Source organism: Cydia fagiglandana, chromosome 6, assembly GCF_963556715.1.
Source record: "Cydia fagiglandana chromosome 6, ilCydFagi1.1, whole genome shotgun sequence".
NCBI classification, from domain to species: Eukaryota; Metazoa; Arthropoda; class Insecta; order Lepidoptera; family Tortricidae; genus Cydia; species Cydia fagiglandana.
Genome location: NC_085937.1, coordinates 8,380,695 through 8,404,900, shown reverse-complemented (window position 1 = coordinate 8,404,900; position 24,206 = coordinate 8,380,695). Strand labels below are relative to the sequence as shown.

The 24,206-nt window shown below is 36.6% G+C and overlaps 1 protein-coding gene and 1 long non-coding RNA gene across 3 annotated transcripts in view; both read left to right on the top strand.

Annotated features, from left to right (window-relative positions):
- LOC134665109 (uncharacterized) overlaps positions 1–1,715 on the top strand; it is a 347,418-nt gene extending 345,703 nt beyond the window's left edge. Inside the window, exon 2 of the long non-coding RNA XR_010098338.1 lies at positions 1,543–1,715. This is a non-coding gene — a long non-coding RNA (uncharacterized LOC134665109). The remainder of the gene's footprint in view (positions 1–1,542) is intronic.
- Positions 1,716–7,956: 6,241 nt separating this feature from the next.
- LOC134665101 (troponin C-like) lies at positions 7,957–23,513 on the top strand. Of its 2 annotated transcripts, XM_063521924.1 has the most exons (6): positions 7,957–8,090; positions 9,489–9,519; positions 19,897–20,040; positions 21,053–21,172; positions 22,510–22,641; positions 23,230–23,513. In XM_063521924.1, the coding sequence occupies exons 1-6, from the start codon at positions 8,067–8,069 to the stop codon at positions 23,256–23,258; spliced, it is 480 nt and encodes a 159-aa protein (XP_063377994.1). In that variant the 5' UTR covers positions 7,957–8,066; the 3' UTR covers positions 23,259–23,513. The 2 variants fall into 2 exon arrangements, with proteins under 2 accessions (XP_063377994.1, XP_063377995.1); XM_063521925.1 differs by lacking the exons at positions 7,957–8,090; positions 9,489–9,519 and adding an exon at positions 19,652–19,808.
- Positions 23,514–24,206: the final 693 nt, after the last annotated feature.

The window sequence follows — 24,206 nt, the reverse complement described above, 5'->3', positions numbered from 1 at the left end:
TGAAAGAAAGAGAAAGTGGGAGTTCACAAATGTTTTTTTTTTATTAAAGTAGGTACCATGTGTTCTTTAGCATCCGTTTGTAAGCTTACAGTCCCGACGCGAAACACTTTACTTATTACATTTTATATAATTCCCTGTGGTATGCAGAACATTATGACCATTATATTCTAAACTATATCTCCGAGTACGTAATTACCTATCTATTTCATTTAATTGTCCGTGTAATTGGTACTATTTACGTTGTCCGTTCTACAAAACAGGACCATTAATTAAAATCTTCAACGAAATCAGCTGAAAAAGTGTCTCAAAACAAAACTTTATTTCAATTGTACGCGGTGTCTAAAGTACCCTTTAGCCAATCACAGTCGGCGATCGCGGTTTAGAGTAATCTAAACAACGTATGATGGAAGCGTAAAATAGAACAATGGTGTAGAATGCTCGTAAAATAAGCAAGGCGGGCCGCAAGACATCGACAGCGGCGTTTGCTATTTATACACGATTATCCGGCAACCAGCTATACGAGATAAAGCTCGGAATCGCTTACACACAATAAAACAACCGGGCTATAGCTTCAGATGTAGAGGCATTATATTCACGTTAAAACATATTATTCCACAGCCGTGCACAATTCTATAAACAAACGAGACAGAGCGTGGGTGTGTGTGTACATTAGGGATTTAGTAACTCGCAGTTTCAGCGTTCGGTGACTCGCCGGGGAAACGGGGCGTGATGGGGTTTCACTCCTCGATTAGATTGTTTTTATAAACCGTTCTGTTATGAAATGACGAGCTCTCATATGAATTTTGTTCACGTAGTACAAATTACATCTCCAAATAAAATACAACAACAAGAAGAACAATTTTTTTTTTACGATTAGATAAATAAAGTTTTCAGAAAGAGGTCAATGCTTTTTATTACTGTACTTGCCTAAACTAATAATTACTAATTGAGGTATTACAAAGTACGGAACCCAAAAGTTTAAAGTAAACAACCAATCGACAATGATAACAGATTTATTTTGTTTTTGAATAGTAGCAACTGGTCTTATACAATTTACTAGGTACTTTCTTTAAATTTAAATTTTAGAACGTCAATAACAAATATTATAATTCACATATATAAGTATGGTCTACAACACTTGGTTAACTTGTCTGTAAAGGTACGTTTTAGTTAAGTCCGTTTATTTTAAGTATGTTTTAGTGAGAGCGTTTAAGGAAGTAAGTGTTCATTTCAATAATATATGTATGTACCTATCAATGTAACCTATTATCCTGTCGCATACTTCTGTTGTTTCTCCAATAAATAAATAAACAAGACAATAGCCACATATAGATTTTCTACTTGCCTTCGCAATTAGGGATCCAGTTATACTACTACGTCGGTGGCAAACGAGCATACGACCCGCCTGATGGTAAGCAGTCACCGTTGCCTATGGACCCCTGCAACTACAGAGGTGTTACATGCGCGCTGCGACCCTAACACCCCGCACTCTCGTTGAACTCTGGCAACCTTATAGGTAGGTAGCCAAATAACACTAGGCAGGACTAGTGTTATTTGGCTACGGTTTTCTGTAAGGTGGAGGTACTTCCCCAGTTGGGCTCTGCTCTAGACCTGGAATGACATCCGCTGTGCTGTGCTCTACCACACAAAGCAAGATGACATTCACAGTGCCCATACCTCTCTTTTGAACGTAGTTTACGAACGTACCCGCGTCCCCAGTTTGGGCAGGTGTTCAAATATGTAGTCCAGAGGTCAGAGACACTTCACTTGTCATGCAAATCCACTTCTACGCAGAAGGGGTCAATTACTGCTGCAGCTGACTTTACGTACACTAGGTACCTACTTACTTCTTTTGCATACCTACCTACCCTACCTACCTAGTACTAGTCAAAAGTGGCAGTTAAAGAGCTGTATGTAGAAGCATAAACTGTTTACTGTACGCATGTTCGTGCTGCTTATTGAAATTCTCGAATCAAAACCCAGTCTCTTTATAACCGTCCCGAATTTATACAGTTTTACGAACTGGTGAGTTCATAACTGAAGCTGAAAATAACCGGCACCATACCCACAAAAATACTCTTGATTTATTTGATACTCGTACCCGAGCAGTAAGTATCAAACTACATTTGTTTTAATGGCAACTGAAGCAATCGGAGTAAGTATACCTAATCAAATTAGTTAGATACCATATCTAGGTTACTTACTCTAACATTATAAAATACTTTTAGTGGATTAGTTCTAAAATAGTGATATAGTAACTAGTAACTATTTATAGAACCAAAAGAATGTATATGATATGACCTTGCTATATATAATTGCTACATATTTCCTGTGACTTTTTTTTCAAAAGTGTTTTTCTATAAAAAGACACGTCGAGATTGTTAGTTTATACCTACGACACGTCAAGATTATGTTGTGTGAGCTGCATTGGCTTTATTATAAAGGATAACGATGAAATGATAAAGTTTTCATTTGATGTTAGTAGTGTTCGGCAACAGATCCAGTTGACTAGACCCAAGACCCAAGTAGGTACTTACCTACACTTAGTAATTCTGCCGGCGCGGCGGTCTAAACTAATTTTAAATATAAAGCACATAAGTAGGTGCCTAATTTACCTAAATCCGCTGATTCTGTTGTTTTAAAAGTTGTAGCCATTATGGAAAGTCATTAGCAAAATATTTTCACTGTCTAAGTCTGGGCTGAAAGCCAGGAAATTAAAAGCGAAGAAAAGACGGCGCCATGGCCATAGCGCGCCGCGCGAAACTCGCGACGGGAGATATTACTACCGCCATTGTGTGGGTTTTTACGTCTTCTTATCTCAATAACTCTTTTACTTCTGTTTAAATGTTGCTCGTCACGTCTCTCGGTTATATCACTACCTGCGGTGGTATGCAGGTCTCCGGGGTAACGATATTAACGATATAGGTATTTACAATTGAAATACAATAAAAATTAGAAACATACAAGGTTTTTCTCTCGAGCCAACTTTAACCTAGTAAGGACTCCTTACTATTAATGACTCCAGTCTGTTCTTACAAATGTGTGATTTTTTCATGGCATTTGCCTTTGTAAAAACGTGTAATAATTAAATATAAGTAAATATAGGTAAATAAAAAACTACAATTTTGCGTTAGCCCGCTCTTTAAAAATATGTACCTATTACAAATACAAAAGCTACTATGTAGGTATAAAAAAAAATATCTTACTTGTATAGTAGTAAAAATATCTAAACAAAATTAACTTTTACAAGTTGATCTTTTCCTCAATTTACAGCCTGCAGCTTTGAATTCAGGCCGCATATTTCACAGAAAAATCACATCGTAGTGTCTCTTTTATTTTATGAAGCAGTCCACAAATAATATTAACAAACGATTATTAAGTCATTGACTTATGAACTAAGGTAAGGTAAGGTCGATCGGATATTTGGCTCATCGCGTGCCAATTTTCCGGCACAAGCATCGCGACGTGCGACGTATGACGCGTTGACAGATACATGATGCGCCGGAGTGACTTTTCACTAAATGACTCTTTTAACCTTATATTTTTGCAGAAAATATTATTAACAAATACTTGTTTACTGCCACTGTATTTATGCAGTATAATTAAGCATGTTTGTGATTGTTATTTATATACCATTTTAGTCGGTTGTTCAACTGAGAAGCTGTATTCAAATAGTTTTATACTGGCAATCCCATTTTGCAGTAGAAAAATGGCGCAAATTTCAAATTTTGTATGGAAGAAATGTATGTAATATATTATATATTTTTAATTTGCCGAATTTTTCTCCTGACGGAAATGGCTTGACAAACTATGTATATATGTACCTATAATAAAAAAATACGAGACATGTCTATCTTTGTAAAATGTGGTTTCTGGTTTATAACAATAATTAATTGTTTCACTACCTACCTAGCAAGTCATCTATACCAATTATGGATTTAGTAAATACACGAAAAAAAAACAATGGTTCTATAAATATATAGTTCTATAAAAAATCTCCGCAACTGGTATAACAATCACGGAATAGGGTAAATAATAAGGTTGAAAAACAATACACATTTACAGACAAAAACGAACATAAATTCAGAAACACCTATTTTTTTAGATCTGGTAAAAATATAATTTCATAAATAGTTTTATGACTCCCATATTTTCTGTTGACAAACTGAGTAGGTATAAAAATAATCTCTCTCTATAAAAATAAAAAAGACTTCACAACACAAAACAGTACCTATGCCAACATTTTAATAGTCTTCATCAACAGTTCATTAAATGCACGCTAAAAAATAAAATGCCTTTTAATTTACCTAAGTACTATACAAATACCCGAATAAGTACTGAGGTGTTGTCATACCTATCTCTAACTGTATATTTTCCCTACAAGTGTTTCTCTTGCTCCATAAGTTAATCTTACGTACCCCACCCAACCATATAAAAATTATAATTTGGGTTAGCCCCCTCTTAATAAATAACCAAATTAGTGCACACTGGTATGTATGTACATTCAAACGTACTTATTAGTTAATGATGTAGGAAAATGTTCCATATTTACGTATAAAAAAAAAGTAATATATAAATATAACATCTTAAAATTATTTTCGGTGAATCGTATTAATCGCATTAGCCTACATAGTTAGGTTTACATACACGAGCGGCATATAAATAGTTTACTTTGTCAACAAAGTGATTTAGGTAGGTACGTTGTAGTAAGATGTGAAAACATTAGGGTATTACACATCACAACACAATATTTCGCGTCGCCATTTTCATCTTACAACAGAAATAGTCAGTCGGTATTTTGTCTAAAAGTCTTCTAGAAATCGATCCATCAATCATCATAATCTTCATGATACGACCTTGATGATCGCTCACACTAATTGGTGCATGCGATACGAGTAGGTATCAAGTGAAAGTCGTGCGTATGGTGCGCGCCAATCGTCTCGGAGCGCGTCGATCGTCATCATCATTATCATATCAGCCGAAAGACGTCCACAGCTGGACATAGGCCTCCCCCAGAAGCAAGATCTTTGCCGGAGATTCTTTTAGCACCTCTGACTCCACCAGTGCCTTGACCGCTACAATATATAGCCAGAGCACCGGGAGTCGCCGGAAACTCGGGGCCGCGGTTTGGTTAGTCTTATCATAATGGGGGGTAAATGCCATAATCGCCACGCTTGGCACGCGGGTTGGCGATCGCAGTATAATTTACCGTACTAAAGGGATGCTGCTGCCCATCCACCTGTGGACTTGGACGTAGTTTAACCTTTTCAAACAAACACAAAAGCTGTCACTCGGACGCCACGTCACCGAAGTGTCAAAACTGAAATTGAATTTTATGCATATGCATGTAGGTCTATCATAGACACAAACATAGGTAATGTTGATCTGAGGTCTGTGACCGATTAATCCGTCTTTGGCGTTGGACCTGCGGTGCGGATATATCGGTCATTGGCGTCCAAAAGGTTAAGGACATACCCGGGTTGTCAAGGTCGTATCAAAACCAGCTCAAAGCCATTACAAATTGTTAAATTAGAATCAACCTCCTGTTTTATCTAGTCACCTGCCATAATATGTTACTCTTCGAAGGCCGCAAAAATATGTGACACACTATCTTATGGCTCTACAAATAAGATCACGTCAGTTATTTTTGCGGCCTTCGTGGTGACTGTACAATAAAATAAGTAGTAGGTAAAAAGTACTACACAACTTTTGCAAACCCATCAGGCCATCAGTATAATGGTAACTAGGTTATCTCTACGTAATCTCTGTTAGTGCTAATTGATAGTTTTTTTTAATATCTCGTGTATCGACATATTTGAAACAATTTTTCCAATCAGAGATCCATTAGCAATTTTAGCTTTGAAGTTTAGTTAAATTTTCTATATAGTCAAGCCAAGCATACCATATATATCTTTACGGAACCCTAAACTGAGCGTAGCCCAACCCCGATAGAAGCTCTTGGCTTTTTTAATTTTGTGGGATTGTGTAAACTTGTCGCATCGAATTTCCTTAATTTGAATTGAATTTCAAAAGACGCTAAGATTTTATCAATTCGAATTTAATTTTCCACGATATTTTTTAACATCAAAGTAAATCGAAAACATTGTGATGTTATGATTTAACTATTTTATTTTTTATCCCGCCGCCATTTATTATGACTTGATAATAAGATACATATGTATCTATATAAACAAAGTGTGTCATAAAAACTAAAAGGTAGTTTAAAAAAAAAAATTACTGAACTTAACTTCACATGGGTACAGTTAGTAAGCACTTAAGTCTAACTAGGTCGAGGGGGCGTGGGGAGCCCCCAGACGCGGAAGAGGCCGAGAGGGTGTCGCGGGCAGCCGCGGAGCGCCTACGAGATCGATGGAGAGATGCCCTGGAGGATAGCCACTATGGAACCCGAACCATAGGGGCTATTCTCCCGGTAATGGATGAGTGGGTGGATCGGGGCAAGGGGGCCCTGACATATCGGGTAACGCAGGTGGTGTCCGGACACGGCTGCTTCGGACACTACCTGCACAAGATACAGAGGGAGCCGGGGCCCCAGTGCCACGAATGTGGAGCGGCGGACGACACGGCTCAGCACACTCTAGAAGAGTGCAATCGCTGGGCCGTGGAAAGAGCTGCCCTCAGGGCGACCACGGGGGTAGCGGACCTCTCGCTACGCAGCATAATAGCGGCGATGCTGGGTAGCGAGAGGAAATGGGAAGCGGTGGCCTCCTTCTGCGAAGAAATCATGTCACAGAAGGAGGCGGCGGAGAGGATGCGAGAAGCAGCTGCTGACGCGCTTCCTCTCCGACGTAGACGGCAGGGTCGAGGGCGAAGAGCGTATGCTCGCCTCGAGCCCCAGTAGGGCTAGCGGGTACTGAACGTCGAAAAAGGGGGGGGGGATCAAGCGTTTCTGATCTTCCCCCAATGTGAGGGGGCCCTGGCGATAAGCCGGGGCTGCCGGAGGGCGCCGTGGTGGAATGTCATCCTAGTCGATCCCAGTGCGCCCTCACGAACGGCAGAGAGGGTGAAACGCCGGAGTGGGTTTAGTGGGTAGGGCCAAATTCGACAAAACAGGGACAAAAAGCGGCCAAGTGCGAGTCGGACTCGCCCATGAAGGGTTCCTTAGCAGCAAGTAACATAATAAAATTGCGGTTTACGATTTATGACGTATTAAAAAAAACTACTTACTAGATCAAACCAATTTTCGGTGGAAGTTTGCATGGTAATGTACATCATATATTTTTTTTAGTCTTATCATTCTCTTATTTTAGAAGTTACAGGGGGGGGGGGCACACATTTTACCACTTTGGAAGTGTCTCTCGCGCAAACTATTCAGTTTAGAAAAAAATTATATTAGAAACCTCAATATAATTTTTGAAGACATATCCATAGATACCCCACACGTATGGGTATGATGAATAAAAATTTTTGACCATGACAGACATGACGAATCCATAAGGGTTCCGTTTTTTGCCATTTGGCTACGGACCTTAAAATGATTGAGACATCCCCATCTCATAAAATGGAATGGATGAAGATGACGGCTATGCAAAGCTTGACTTTCATATGATTACGGTGCCTAATTGCCTATAATTTTTTCCGATTATTAACCAGCTAAGAGAGAGGATATTTTTTGTTCATACACGTTACTGACAAAAGCAAGTAGGAACATATTTTACAAAATTCACTTCATTTATTATGACCCCACGCTCTTATTGTTTCAAAAAATGACTTCACGATTACAGCCAGTTGCACGCTTAATGACCCAGCGGGCGGGGTCGCGGTGCGGACGGAAGATTATACCTTTTTCCCAAGTACACGCTCGGCTTGTTTACGTTTTTCCTTTCACGTTTCTAACTAAAAATACGTCAGCATCCTGCCGTTTGGGACGCCCGCCATTGGTCGCTCGCGCAGGAAGCCGGGGTGGACCCGCGGAGGGGCCCCGCGCCCCGCTCATGAAAAGCTACACAAACTTGCGGGGCAGCAGAAATAACCCTGAACGCTGGAAGCTGCGAAACCGCGGCCAGTCGTGTTGTGCGTCTCAAAGTGGTAACAAGTGATCTGCAAACATGGTTCTGGACACAGAAGACTGGGTAGGTGTTTTCTGTGTTTAACAAATCAAGTAAAAAAAAAAATTATTATAAAATCCATTGGTGTTCTCTGTTTACTCAAACGTTGCATTTATTTTTATTCTGGAAAGTGTAAATCGCCTTGGATCTTGTGGATGCGCATGAGTGGTAGCTAACAGGAGCTGTCACTCGCCCTGTAAGCGTGACGTATGTGGACGAAAGTGCGGCGGTGACATGAGACACCTGCTGAAACGACGACTGATACATTGTTTCACCAGCTTTCTTAATTTCTTCTGATACTCTGGCTTGTATTGGAGAATATTATTTTAGACCGTTTGATGCCTGTCCTACTTTTTTAATAGCAGGTTGTTCTTATTTTGCTGTAATCCATTTTAAACTTAAGTAATTATAATTATAGTCGTGATATACTCTGATAAATAGTATATCAGTTACATGAACATAATTTGCAAACATAGGTATATAAAAATCCACACACCACACATCCACTACTTTTATAACTCAACGTTTTGACGTCATTATAACTCGTTAGTAATAATCTAAAAAAATTAACAGAGATTTCGCGACTTGATCGTCTATCAAACTATTTATGTTCCAATAACACATAAAATAATTTTATTGCCCTTTGCATTTGGTACGGGCAGCCATATTAGTCGTATCTACAGATCTGAGGTCACGATGGATTAATGAAAAAAACAGATCGGGTTATACATATAAATAACCAAATATCAACATTATGCAAATTTCGTTGTTTAAATATCCGCCTTAGGTTCTTTTCCTTCATTTTATAATATTAAATTTAGTTACCTCTCATTTTCTACTATACATTCTGTCAGGCCACAGCCCTTTGCAACTGAGGGACAACCGCGAAAATCGAAATTCGCAAATTGCGGCGATCTTTCTCTTTTACTCCAATGAAGGCGTAATAAGAGTGACAGAGAAAAATGCCCGCAATTTGCGAACTTCGATTTACGCGGTTATAGCCCTGAACTAGATCTAGATATCAAGAAATATCCATTGAGTGCATCATGCACAATGTACCCCACATACGTACGGTGTGAAACCACTAACCGAACGGTGATAAACACACCGTTACCAGACCGAGTGCAAACACCGGTTTGAAAATGATCATGAGTCATAACTACACATGCAACTACTTTATTCACTAGTTCAGCCTGGCGTGCTGTATATTGTGAGATAATCAAAATTATGGCAAAGTAATCATAATAACAATAATTCGACATTAACTACCTAGTGATATCAATCACGATAGAAGTATCTCTGTGATATAAGACTCTAGTCTAACTCTTTAATTCTTAATCTAATTTTCATCTTTTCAAAAAAAACTTTTGCAATGAATATTACCTACATTTCACATTATACATAGATATATTCATATTACAGGCGGACGAGCTCCCTCCGGAACAGATTGCTGGTAAGTATCAAAAGAGTTTTACATATTTACATAATTATGAACGTTGAGAGGGAGAAACACCTGAATTTTGATCATTTGGGTAAAGTTGAGTTATTTACGAGTAGGTATACCTACCTATCGTTGAAATACTTACTTTATGAGTAGGTAACATAAAACTGACGCTTAAATATTAATTTTAATCACATTATGTTTTAATTCTCATGAAGCTTAAGCTAAAACTACGAGTAAATGGATATTATATAAAATATGATTACCTATAGGTACAGTTGCATAATTTGAGATGGCATTAACATAAGCTGAAACTCCATTTTGCTTTAAAGACTAAATATTAATTCTATTGTAAAAGTTAGATGGATCAAATAAATAAACGTATACCGTAAACCGGGGATACTTTGATCAATTTTAGAGTTTGGCACCATTTTTTGACGATCCTAATATTAATAAAAATATGAAAAAAAAATATAATAATCGGTTTTTTCTCTTCTTTCCGCCTGCCAATTAAAAAAAATTTAGGACTTATATTTTTTTCAGAAATAAATAAAAACAACGCGATCAAAGTTATATTGAGAATGGGGTTACTTTGAAACCACTAATTTTTTTGCTGACAATCTAAAGTAGACCCACTAAAATGCCCGTAAAATTTAAAAAAATAAAAATCCGTTAAGTACTTTTCAAGTTATTTATATTTTTAAGCTGTGGGGTTACTTTGATATCATATCAAATGATACAAATTTAAAAATTTTAAGCGCTTATTTTATTATTTACTATAAATAATGTAGAAATTTAGCTCATCATCGCACTTAACAACAGATTTTTGAATTGCATGCTTTTCTGTTTCAGTAAACTTGGTCTGTGCACCCTGGTTTTTATGTTGCCTTTATACTTATTGTATTTAAAGTTATATAAAAAATATTGTATGCTTTCGATGCAGCATGAATAGATTTTGTGCCCATGTTTGCGAGTGCATCATTAAGTTGTTCTTCTTGGTATTTTTTGTAGTTTCGTTACCCGATATTTTTTGTAATCTCTGGCATTATTTCTATATAAAACAATGCATATTAATTTATTGTAGAATTAATACCCCGGTGGGCTGGGTGACCTTACGCACGTATAATAAAATACCTAAAGCAAAGCCGTAGGATAAAATATAGCCAATTTCCATCCAGAAAGTTAATTTCATACAATAGAAACGGGTAGCAGAATGTATGAATCAGATGAACAATTCCGGAGATCAACTCCTATATAAAAACTTATAATTCTACAACCTCTACCTCTTCCACTGACTCAAACGATACCTATTTATTATATTACTATTGAAAAAAATACATAAAAAAATCGTACGCTGCGAAAATAATTCATGGTGCTACTTTAATCTTTTGATCAATTTCACCACGTATAATTGATCAAAGACACCCCGACCCATGGATTTTCCCGGCTACGTGCACATGTGGAGGTTGTCGAATCCAGGTTTATTTTTTATAAACTCGCGAATATACACTGATTAACCTAAGATACTATAAAATTACATGTATTCATTATTGACACAAATACAGTTAAAGTTTTTCAACTAATAAAACCAGTAAGAAAAGCGTACCCGCCATTAATATTTTTTTTCTAGACGAAATAATAATATTACACTCGCATCCGCTTACTGCGCGGTGAAACAACTATCAGTGTTGCCAATAAATAAAAAAATACTGCGAAGTTATTTTTCATCTCGTTAAAACAAGGACTTTAGTAGCGGAGAGAAGTTGCTATCAAAGTCGACCCGCAAATCAAAGTAACCCCGGTTTACGGTACCACGAGAGGTAGAGTTATACCACGAGGCGAAGGAACATTAAATATGAAAGAGAAAGGACCTGCATTGATAGAAGAGCAATTAAAGACTGTTAATATGACATGTTATTTAAATGTAAATATATATGCCTTTTACAAAAAACTATTTCAGAGTGAGACGAAACATATTTTAAATCAAAGCTGATCTTCTGTAACTTTCATAAAAAATATCGCTAAACTGTTAAACTTTCCAGCGTCCAATTATAATGTTCCATAACGTAGGTTTAACTACAAGGGAACATTAAATACTAGCTACCCGCAATACCGATACCTACTGTTGGCGACGCATCTAGAATGGGTGAATGAGTCGCTTACTTGTTTAATTACAATACTAAGACCTATTTTCATGCTCAAACAACACGATTTATGCTCTTGCAGAATAATAAAACCCAACTGCATCTCGGGCCCAAGGCGATTTAAAACGGCGTATTCCTTCGTTTTATAACTAAGAATTATGGAACTATAAACACGGTCTTATTTTCATGCAAAACGTGTAGTTGTTGATGAAAACTGCAAACACATCTGGAATTGCAGCCAGATTTACTACAATTTTCTAAAAAAAATCACTTTATAATTGTTTCTAAGTGTACCTACTGTTTTAAAATATGTTCCGGCCTTAATGAACCATCTCGAAATAACCATCCATTCACCTTGTAAGGCGTGACCTGATAAATTTATTGCAACTATTTTTAAAAAGATACAGAGTGAAACCGAGACTTTTAAGATCAATAAACTACGATTTAGGGTCGACTTAAATAGTTTTTACGTAGGTAAGTCTAGTTTTTTTAAGCATACCAATAGCCAATTTTTTCATGTAGGTGTTATTTGCACCAGGTACGCAAGCCTAACACGTCAATGAGAAAAGTTAAAGATTACATGCTTAGCTAGGCACTTATGCAAAATATTGATCTTAATAACAAAACTTCCGTGAGACACAGATATATTAAATATATTAAAAACGGGTCACTCACGTATTTTAAGTCGAAAACGCTCGACATGTTTCACTCACGCAAGCTCCTGATGACACTCCTCGGTACGAAGTGAAACATGTCGAGCGTTTTCGACTTAAAATACGTGAGTGACCCGTTATTAATATATTTAATAATATTGATCTTCTTGTAAAACGATATCGTATCTAGTTAGGTAGGGTTTAACAGCGCTTACGTCAATGAGATACATATATATGTATCTAATCTAGCCTAGATGGGTTCAAGTGTTTATTTTGCTTAGCCAATAAATAGGTCGTTATATTAACAAATCAGAATTTCATTTATTAATTTAATGATTTCATGGGAATTTTGTTTTGGACATTAAATTATGAAAGTAAATAATTATACAGAAACAAAACCAACATACAAATTTTAAAAAGATAGACTAACTATAGCCAAATCCCTCTTGTGCATATTTTTTTTTCGGGATGCTTACTGCCTAATATACATTAATAGACTTGTCCACTATATGTAAATTACAAGCTTCCACATATATAATCCTAAATAATATAAATATAAAGGTCTCAAATTAACAGAATATTACATTATATAGGAATATTCCTGATAAAAAACTATGAACGCAAACGTAAGTCTGGTAACGTTAACTATCTATTGACAATAATATTTTTAACATTAAAATTGAACTTGCTGGGAGACCTGTATAGGCGGAATTAATAATAATTATTGTTAATTTTAAGTCTGAATGCCGTATCAAATGATAATAAATGTAAGTTTGTTTGGGCGGGCGGCATGGCGACACGGTTGGAGCGAGGCCAACTCGAGAATCGGATTCATCGTATCGTCATTGTTTAATCTAACTTGTGGTTTTGATTACGAAAAAAAACTGTAAACTTTTTACGAAAGTTTTTTTTTTCTTGTACAGCTTCTCGTTCGCTGTACATTTTTTTTTTTGTATTTTACCCCGGACATACCCCGTTTTGCTCGAATAACATAGATCTGGTATAAAGTTTATTGGCTGCATTCCCATTTATTCTTGCACTATGTAAACAAAGCGGGAACAGACAAAATCGTCCCCGGCAGAGAAAGTTCGGATTTAAATCAGTAAAATCCATCCAACGCACGAAAATTATCCGCCATCCTGGAATACTTTTCTAGATCTCCGAAGTATTTTGTTACTGTCGAGTGGCGTTATAAACGCGTTACTGGCCTGAATTATACTTTATCTTTAGGTATTTAAATAAAAGTAAACAAAATCTACCCTCAAATGGCTCCTTAAGCCAGTTGAGGGTAGATGAAAACATTACATGATCAAATAATGTAGGTTACAGTCAGATTGTTTAGTGACTGATCTAGGCGGTTTTGTATTTGATTGGTTAAATGTTATAACTACCCGAAAATTTACAAATTGTTTGTTTACTTTTATTTAAATACCTACCTAAAGATACAGACTATAGCTATGAATCGTTTGTCTTTATCTGTCATTTTGACTTATGTATTTGTAAGAGAGGCATAAAACATAAACTAAATTAGGCCCGTAAAGGTTTATATATAAGGGGTAGTTAATTGTTCTGCATATAACCACATTATGACATACCTTAATTTTGAAGCTAAATAAGTTTGATACGCTACTTTTGATGTTGACTGTACTCTCGTTGTTTATTTAAAATAAACTACACACCGCCATTGTTTTATGTTCGCTACGGCTCTATTTCTGTTACTGATCGCAATCGATTATAACCGTCCCATATCGAGATTGAGAACATGCACAATTGATCCAATTGAAACTTCTAGATCATTAATAGCTGATTGACATTCGTTTAACGGTTTATAAATATAAACACAACGGGCCGATTTGACCCGCGACAGTGACAGCAGGGACATAGCTATAAATGGGTTTACTAACGAATGGGCCAAAATCGTTTCCCAAAGTATCACATCCCAAACTATGTTTCCCAAATTATCATTTCCCAAAAAAATGTTTGGCAAAACAACTTATCGCAAATTTTCAGTTAGCAATAGTCTTTTTTGGCAAGTTATTGTTTAGCAAATAATTACTTGGACAAGTTTCATTTTACCAAATATTATTTAGTCAAATGTATCATTAAGCATAACTTACATGTCCCAAAATATTGCATGGCATACAATTTACATACCAATAAAGTGGAGGCTGCAGAATTTTATTTGTCTAGTATTTAACTGATCATTACATATACATAGTAAAATGTAACGTCAAAAAAAAACATTCTTACTGCCAAAAATATGTAGTAAATGATCACTAAAATTAAAACTCCATTTTAATGTAAAATGACAACGAAATTTGTTACATCTTGATATTCTATTAAAGCAAATAACACCAAAGTAATCATTGTAACCCAAAAATAGTAAATAACCACCAATATTCAAACCACATTTTAGTTTAAAATGTCATGCAATTTTTTTACATCTCGTTATTCTATTAAATTAATTAATCCACTTCGATGACCTTTTTTTAGTACATAGAATTTCGTTTCTGTAAGGACCGCAGTTCTAACCTAACCTAACCCACTTTTTAACCGACTTCCAAATCCCAAAGGAGGAGGTTATCAATTCGGTTGTATGTTTTTTTTTTTTATTTTTTTTTTTTTTTTTTTATGTTTGTTACTCCATATCTCCGTCATTACTGGACCGATTTTGAAAATTATTTTTTTGATTGAATGTATATGCATACAGATTGGTCCCGTTTCTGTCAAAACCCAGTTCTGATGATGGGTTCCATGAGGAATCGAGGGAACTCCTCAAATCTTAAAGGCACACATATAGTGATTTTTGGGTTTTTATCATCAAATCAAGCACATACATCCAAAAGAGTGACATTTGATGAAGTGGAACTGCTGATGATGATCAGAACGGAACTCCTCAACGACGCATAGTTCACGGTTGGCGATTTGTCCTCTTCGTTATGTTTGTTAAGCAAGTTCAGTTTTTAATGCACATTTTTGTCAAGCTCGAGTTCTGATGATGGGATCCATGAGGAATCGAGAGAACTCCTCAAATCTTAAAGGCATGCGTATAGAGATTTTTGTATTTACATCAGAAAATTAAGCATTTTCATTAAAAACTGTCGCATTTGATGAAGTGGAACTGCTGATGATGATCAGAACAGAACTCTTCAACGACGCATAGTTCACGTTTCGAAATTTTTCCTCTTCGTTATGTTTGTTAAGCAAGTTAAGTTTTTAAGCCACATTTTTGTCAAGCTCGAGTTCTGATGATGGGATCCATAAGGAATCGAGGGAACTCCTCAAATATTAAAGGCATATGCATAGATTTTTTTGTATTTTCATCATAAAATCAAGCATTTACATTAAAAACTGTCGCATTTGATACAATGGAACTGCTGATGATGACCAGAATAGAACTCTTCAACAACGCATAGTACACATTTGGTGATTACGAATTTCGATTTTGACTTGGACTGGGTCCCGGACTCGGACCCAGAACTGGACTCATACCCGGATCCGGTTCGGACCCGGACCCGGACCTGGACTCGAACCCGGGCTCGGACCCGGACTCGGACCCGGACTCGGACCCGGACTCAGACCCGGACTCGGACCCGGACCTTGACCCGGAAAACCACTAGGATACCTTAACTAAATAAACCACTATGATTACCTACCATAAAATGTGTAAGTATATAAGTATGATGATGCCAATCTTACTAGCCCCTCCCGCTTAAACCCCCGTACACCGCACCGCATGGGCCGTTAAGTGGGTTAGGTTAGGTTTGAACTGCGATCCTCACAGAACTGAACTGCTATCAGAGAAGTGGGTTAGGTTAGGCTAGAACTACGACCCTTACAGAAGCGAAATGCTAGTAGAAAAGTGGGTGGTTTTACCTCCTTTTCTACATAGTGTACCATCTACAATAATCTTTCACCGGCCCCCATAGAAGTCGGTTTTTTTTTCTTAAAAATTATCTAATAGCATTTCGATTCTGTGAGGGTGACAGTTCTAACCTAACCTAACCCACTTTTCTGATAGCGGTTCCGTTTTGTGAGAATCGCAGTTCAAACCTAACCCACCCCACCCAAATTACGTAGAATTTAACGTACCTATTATAACATAACAAAAAGTACTTTAAATAGAGATGCCTATTTGTCAAATTTGCGAAGTGACAATTTTGACCAAACATCTTTTTGGAATATAATATTAGACAATAAAAAACGTTTGCTAAATAAGTTTTTGTCCTAATAACATTTGACAAAGTAAAATCATGCCAAATGATAATTTGACCAAATAAATTATATGCGAAGTGTAACTTTGCTAAAGGTTCCTTTGGGAAATGAAACTATTGCGATAAGTTTGTTGGGAAGTGAAATTTGGCGAAATGTATTTGGCCGAAACGAAAGTACACCCTATAAATGTCTATGTACAATCTATATTATGGCAGTTTTTTCATAAATCTACTTATGTCACGACGACCTGTCAATCTATGATATCAAACAGGCGTAATTTACACAAAACGTTCCTATATCTATGTATTATCTTACAACAGGCCCCTCTCCTGTCCCAGGACACAGTGGTGACAGCAAATAACCTACATTTTTTAATTAAGCTGCCAATACATTTACATAGTCAATGTATACATAATACCATTGAAATTGCAAGTGGCCATTGGCCATGTCTTTGCAAAATTAACTTAATAAAAAAAAAAACATTGCGATTATTATCCGGTAGGCCGTGCGCATGTTTGCAAGTATGAAAACATGGACCCATGGAGACCCCCATGGAGAACATGGACCCGGGTATGTCCTTAAACTACGTCCAAGACCACCGGTGGACGGGCAGGGGGCCGATTTTTTAAATTCGACCACTCGATTTCGTGTATTTCGTTAAATGATATCTCCACTACTAGACATTAATTAAATTCTACTAATAGAATTGAAAACGAGTGGTCAATACCACTCGATTCCAAATTTCTATCGCTCGTATTTTAAAAATTAGCATTTCGCCGTTTTCCACCGGTTTTCGAGTGACGAAATCGAGCGATAGAATTTCAAAAATCGCTCCCCAGCAGCGTCCCTCAAATTCGGTGTATTCGACTGCGATCGCCAACCCGCCTGCTAAGCGCGGCGATTATGGCATTCACCCCCCATAACAAGGGGGAGGCCTATGTTCAGCAGTGGACGTCTTATGGCTGAGATGATGATGATGGTGAAAACATGAATTAATTTACATTGAGGTTTTACCTAGTGTAAGTTCATACGCCGTAGGTGAAAATAGATTCTCACCTGATTCATTCATTCATACGTGGTTCATTTATTTTCCACTATGCTGTAAGTGACTGTCAGTTTACAGATATTTGCCAAGAGGCACAAATCATGCGGGTCTGCCGCTAAATATTAAATGAATGTAAGCCAAACACACAAATCGCTGTTCAATTACAAATCATGCTCTTATTTGCTGAGTCACCCGGCAAATATATTCGCTCTTGTAAACAAACAGCAAGATACTTTTGGATACTTCCAAAGATATTTTTGATGGTTATAAATTAACGTCTATTTGCTATTACAAAAAAGAGAGTAGCTTGAAACGGTGATTTCAAAAACTTTTTTAATTTATACAATGTTGATGAAAATACTGCTTGCTGCCCGCCTGATAGTAAGCGATCAGCGTAACCTGTGGAAGATTGCTGTTGTCACGCTAAAGTCCTGTTTAAATAAAAAAGAAACTCACCAACAAGTCTGTAATACCATTAATAATAAACTTCTGACAACTTAACGGGCAAATACGAGCCAAGAAAAACAAAGTTGCATTTATATTCTCATTAATTACGTAAATCTTCGCAAATTAACTGTAATAGGTCCATAATTATTGTTTACCAAACTGGCTTCGACGTTCTAAAATTAAAATGATGTCAAATAGATAAAAGAAATGGGAAAGATTTATTATTCTGGAAGCTTTCTTTCAAACAGATTAATTAAAAGCAGACACAATAGCGTAAAAGCTCGGACTCATTTCGAAACCGAAGTTTTCACATTCGTGCGTGTCCGTGCGTGGGTAATTAATAAGCAGCTAAAATCTAGGAAAAATAGCAATAAAACTGGGTGGGTCTTTGAGACAACTGCCAAGACGTCTTGATGATTAAAATTAACATGCTGGCAGAAATAAAAATTATGTTTTGAAAACTTTTTTGTTGCCAAAATATTGTGGACAGCTGTGCGGTGCTGAAGGGGCGACATTTGTTCCGCGTCGCTTTTACTGAGAAATAAAATTATTTCAAGATGCTTATCAGATGGTTCAGACCGCTTTACGGCCTTGACTCCGATTACTCCTGTCGACAAATTGAACACGGTCTTGCGTCAGTAATTAGGTGGAGCAGGACGGAAACTGTTAAAAGTGCCATTATATGCCCCCGGCAAGGTTTAGTGTTACATCAATGCAGATGTTCCTGACGCAAATTCTACATTTATTTTTGTAACACATCATGCGTCGCGATAAAATATGATACAAGTACGATCGGCGATTTCAGGTCTTTTCACGCTTTGAATGAGGTCAATCAGCGCAATTCCACCTACACTAAGTTCGAGTTTGATGCACTCCTCTCGTACCTAATCTTTATATTTCGTATAGAATCTATGTATTTTTCTTAAATTATGGTTGCAATTTCTCGACTAACTTCCTTTCAGATTAGACTAAATTCATTTAAAACTCCACAACGCAAACCTCCTTGTCATTAGGCAACGATACGATTTAATCTTACGAGTAATTCATAACAAATTATGTTTTTGATATTTTCTCACTTTGTGTTCAAACATGTACCGTCAATATGTATCATTTATGCAGTCCGTTTAAATCTATCAAGCTCATCATTAAAGCTGTTAAAGTTTATTTCGGTCTTGTGAACATCATGTTTTTATAAATTAATGACGCACGCTTAAAAATACAGCAAATTCCAGAAAACTACCAAGAAATTTTTATTACTTCATAAAATAATCTACCGGACGCTTAATCGTCGTAATATCGGATGATTTGAACATTAAGAATTTACACTGTGATGTTTTGACGTTAAAAGGGGACTCTATATATATAATTTCATGATGTACTAAATATGTTTTAGGTAGCATTATGAAACGATCGATCTGGATACGATCATTTATTGATAAAAAATGTTTTTAATATGTTATTAGGAATACATATGCACGTTGTGGTTTGTTTGTTATTTATTGTCGGCCTACATCCGAGCTATAAGACCGCGCCGGCGATGCACCACGTTGCTGCACAGAAATAGCTGCATTGCACAACTTATTCGCACTAGGTGCATCTCAGAGCATTGAACTGCTGTCCTAATCCTAACGCACTCCGTTGAACGATCAGTTTGGCTCTTTTTATTGCCAGTGCAACATCGATAACTGCACCTCTTCAAATTGCATTTGTGTAACTTACTGACTGAAAATATTTAAAAGTGGTGTACATTTTAATTAGCTCTCCTTAATATGGCCCATCATAATTTGAATATCGAAGGTACGCAGCCAGAAAAGCTCATAGACACGTTTAGGGGTTTAGTTACGTAATAAGTTCTTAGTTTTAAAGTTGGTGTTGTTGATTCCAGTCCTTCGCAAGGCCTTCGATGGCTTCGACCACAACCGCTCGGGCAGCATTCCCTGCGACTTCGTCGCCGACATCCTCAGGATGATGGGTCAGCCCTTCAATAAATCCATCCTTGAAGAGCTCATTGAAGAAGTCGACGCTGATAGTAAGTATCGTGAAAAAAATTATTAGTGTTTTGTCCACCTGCACTTAGATATGTAGAGGCACCTAAATAGATACCTACCAAATTATTATTGCAGCCGAAGTTTACTTGCTTATTTCATGAATGATTGCTTATTTAATACCTACCTAAAAAGGTATTTCTTATTCGGTAGGTATTTCTTTAAATAAATGAATAATTTTCTCAAAATATTTACTAAATTGAATTTTCGCCTTCCAAATCCGCGATGGATTAAATTTTATCGAAAATGCAAGAGCGGCTTTTGAAATTCCAACAAACGCTAATGATTTTAATTTAATATGTAGCATATTTAAATATATTTGACAAATATTATTTTTAATGTGTAAACTTTTGACTACTTTCGTTCTGAAATTAAAAGTATAATAGTCGACTGTATTGTAAATTACGTGACGACAAGTGTAGTGTACCTATGTCAATTCAAAGCTCCCAAGCGGTTATTTCAGTGCCTGCCCACTTTATCTTGCTTGCCTCCATTTTGTTTTGTGAAGTTACAAAAATAGATTGTTCCTTGCTAGATTTTTATCTCTCTCTCCCTCTCCCTGTCTCTGTGTTATCTTGAAATTGGTGTTCAGAGATATTTATAAGATAATTATATAACATTGATATCGTGAAACTTTGTAGACTACTAAAATTATGTCTAAGTACAACTTATACCTAGAACACAGAAGCGGGCGATAATAATTTTTAAACAAGTTTTACACTCCTGTATACAATGTTTAACCGATAATGATTAGGTATATTACACATAGACACATGTTCATACAAAAGGAGGACCTACCCTTTGTGGTCAATCATTAGGAGAATAATGTAACTAATTGATGTCTTATGACCCAAACTTAAAATAATAGGTAATTATCAATATTATCATTTAGCATCAATGGTCAAAATCAAAAGGATAATATTACCTGTCAGGATAACAGAAGAGAAGCGATATAAGTAATGACACCCTTACATCAGACACATCTGTTACTTTCAGAGTCTGGTCGCCTTGAGTTCGGTGAATTCGTAACCTTAGCCGCCAAGTTCATCGTAGAAGAGGACGCCGAAGCCATGCAGAAAGAGCTGAGGGAGGCGTTCAGATTGTACGACAAGGAAGGTGAGTTACCTTATCCTACTAGAGTTAGACCAAGAAAAGTTTGCAGCGATTTTGATAGCCCACGCAGTGCAATTGTTATTTACACGTCATAATTTCATAGAAGTTTGACGTATAAAATGACACTTGCACTGCGTGGGCTATCAAAATCGCTGGAGACTTTTCTCGGTCTGACTTTGTAGATAGAATGTAACATAGGTTTTTGAGTAGCGACTATGTATCGATAGAGTCTGTGCGGAAAGAGAAGAGTCGTGGAATGTACTTACAGGCCCAATACAGATAATATTTAAGAAGAAAAATTAACCGCTGTAGAAATCACCAGTTTTAGGGGTACCAAAAAGCCGCAAACATGGATTTCAGTTGTCACAGTCGCAGTATTTTCGGAACGATACAACACTGAGAGAAAAGTACAACAAAAACACACTTAGAATTACAAAAATAAACTTAATCCGGGGACAAGGAGAGTTAACTAATAGGAACAAATTGACTTTTGCAATTTCTATTAGTTCTTGCAATTTCTATTATCTGTTTGTTGAAATTATATTTGGGATTACTGAGCTGTTTGTAGAAATAAATAAACTTTACATAAATAGTGAAACGTCCATAATTATTACTAAATCTTCATTTTTTCCCCCAGTACAGAACTGTTTTTTAATTCCTGGTGATGATTTTTCTCTCAGTGAACGTTCATACCTTCAAGAAAATAGTGTACTCCTATAAGACAAGCCGGCAACACACTTGCAACCCTTCTGGTGTTGCAGGTGTCCATGGGCGACGGCAATTGCTTACCATCAAGCGATTTGTCTGCTCGTTTGCCTCCTATGTCATTAAAATAAACCTGCAGCTCGCAAGCCGCGGTCTGCCGAACCCTCTGTTAAGTTGTCGTCTTATCTTGTACATCGCTAAACACGTGCATATCATGAAAGACCCCTTAAGATAATATCAACGAGGTCCAGCGATTTGGTCGAGATCTCAGGGCGTTAGGAGAGCTCTCAACCACATAATGTGGAGATCCTTGGGGTACGCTTGTTTTCAGCAAAGAACTTTTTTTAATTGTTAAGTACACGACCTTGTGGTGTACCTTAATTTTTGAAGATAATATGATGAGCATGTTGTGTTCATCATGTTACAAATAAAACAAAGGTATAGGAGGGAAGGATGCCTTATACATTAAACACTTTATTCAAACTAGGTACGACTAATTTAGAATGCTTTGAATAAAGCAAAAACAGAAATAGGTGTAAAGGAATGCAGGCAGCTGAAATCTTTGTTGTTGCCCCTGCTGCAACCCAGCGTGATTACGAATATATACTTATGAATATATTATTGTTTGTTTGCAGGCAACGGTTACATTCCCACGTCGAGCTTGAAGGAGATCCTCCGCGAGCTGGACGACGCCCTGTCCGAGGAGGAGCTTGAGGGACTCATCCAAGAAATCGACACTGACGGCAGCGGTACCGTAGACTTCGATGGTAAGTCAGATTGACTTCAACATTCCCTTTACAAGCTAAATCCATACTATCCATACTACTACTTATTATAAAGGCGAAAGTGTGTAAGTGAAGAGTCACTTAGTTGAAATTTGGTATAGAGATAATTTGAGTCCCGCTGAAGGGCATAGAATAGTTTTTATGTCGGAAATCATCCCTGAAGAGAGTGCAAAGAGTTAATGAATTGCCTAATAATTGAAGTAAGCAATGCGCTAATTGAATGATTGCTAACTGTAGCTGCTGTCACTAATTCCACGAAGACGAAGTCTCAGGCAAAAGCTAGTTTTATTATGTGTCTGGGGTCACAGAAATTGTCTTTAGCGTCAGCGCCTTTTGCAAACATCCGTATATAGTGCCGAGAGTTTGACATCATGTCACATACTTCCAGACTTTGGTAACAATTGAGAGCACCCCATAAGCGAACACCGGCCCTCAATGTTGAATTATGATTAGGATATCAATGCCTAAATCTCAAAGTATTTTAATAAGTTACCAGACACACTGAGATAAATAATACGGTACCTAGTTGAAAGCGAAAACTCTGTCTCAAATAAATTTATTTTGTTTTAGAATTCATGGAGATGATGACCGGAGAATAGTCAGCTGCTCTCTTCTCTATAAACTTTTGATTTAAATTAAGAAATCTCTCTACATCTCTATTTCGGTCCTTCAACCTTTCGAATCTTGAGACATTGGACAAGAGGACTAACAGGAACAAAATGGAAGTATACACCTAAACTTCATTGGTTAACAAGAAAGTATTATGTATGTATTGTACAAAATAATCTTGTAATATTTGATGTGTGTGACTGCGCTATGTTTATATACTTATTAATAAATCTTTTATTCTATTATCTATTTTTTATTTAGATCGAATGATTCATAAGTCACCGCTGATTATGTAGGTACCTATTACACGAAATGTTTCAAAATAATTTAAAAATATCATTTGAGTTGAGAAATATTTATTATAATTCGCGTGAAGATTTCTGCTCAAGATAAAAATAATGAATCCCGTGTTTTTAAAGCGGACGCCAAATTGTCCTAGATAATTTTGATGACATCAAATTGAGGAAATTTGGCTTCTAGCCAGAGAGGGTAATGAATATATTTGAGGTGCTTTATAATATCCATTTTCTAGCAAGCAAACTCGCAAAGAGTTGTATAAATTATTAATGGAGTCTAATTTCTATTGGAAATCATAAAAGTAGGTACCTACCGATATTATTTTAGATATACGCCTCAAATAAATTATTAACCTCTTTCCTGTGTATGATAAGGATGATAAGGAATTTTTAGTATTTCTTTTTTCAAGAATATTTTTTTTGGTCTATTCAGCACTATCGAGGTTTGAACCCACGATTTTTGAACACCACCACATATGAATGGTTAATATAAGTAGGTAATTGTTGTGGTAGCGATATATTATATATATAGCATTGGATTATACGAATGAGTTTTATTTTACACAGTAATTTGTCTGTAATAAGATGATCTTCTATCCTATCTTATAATGAGTGATTTCACTCATCAATCTCATCAGAATA

What these genes read in the sequence shown, in the direction of transcription:
- LOC134665101 (XM_063521924.1), top strand. Translation starts at nt 8,067, where the DNA reads ATGGTTCTGGACACAGAAGACTGG. An exon ending in CCCTCCGGAACAGATTGCTG is followed by an intron (nt 9,520 to 19,896) that starts GTAAGTATCAAA and finishes TGTTGATTCCAG; the next exon opens with TCCTTCGCAAGGCCTTCGAT. An exon ending in CGGTACCGTAGACTTCGATG is followed by an intron (nt 22,642 to 23,229) that starts GTAAGTCAGATT and finishes ATTTTGTTTTAG; the next exon opens with AATTCATGGAGATGATGACC.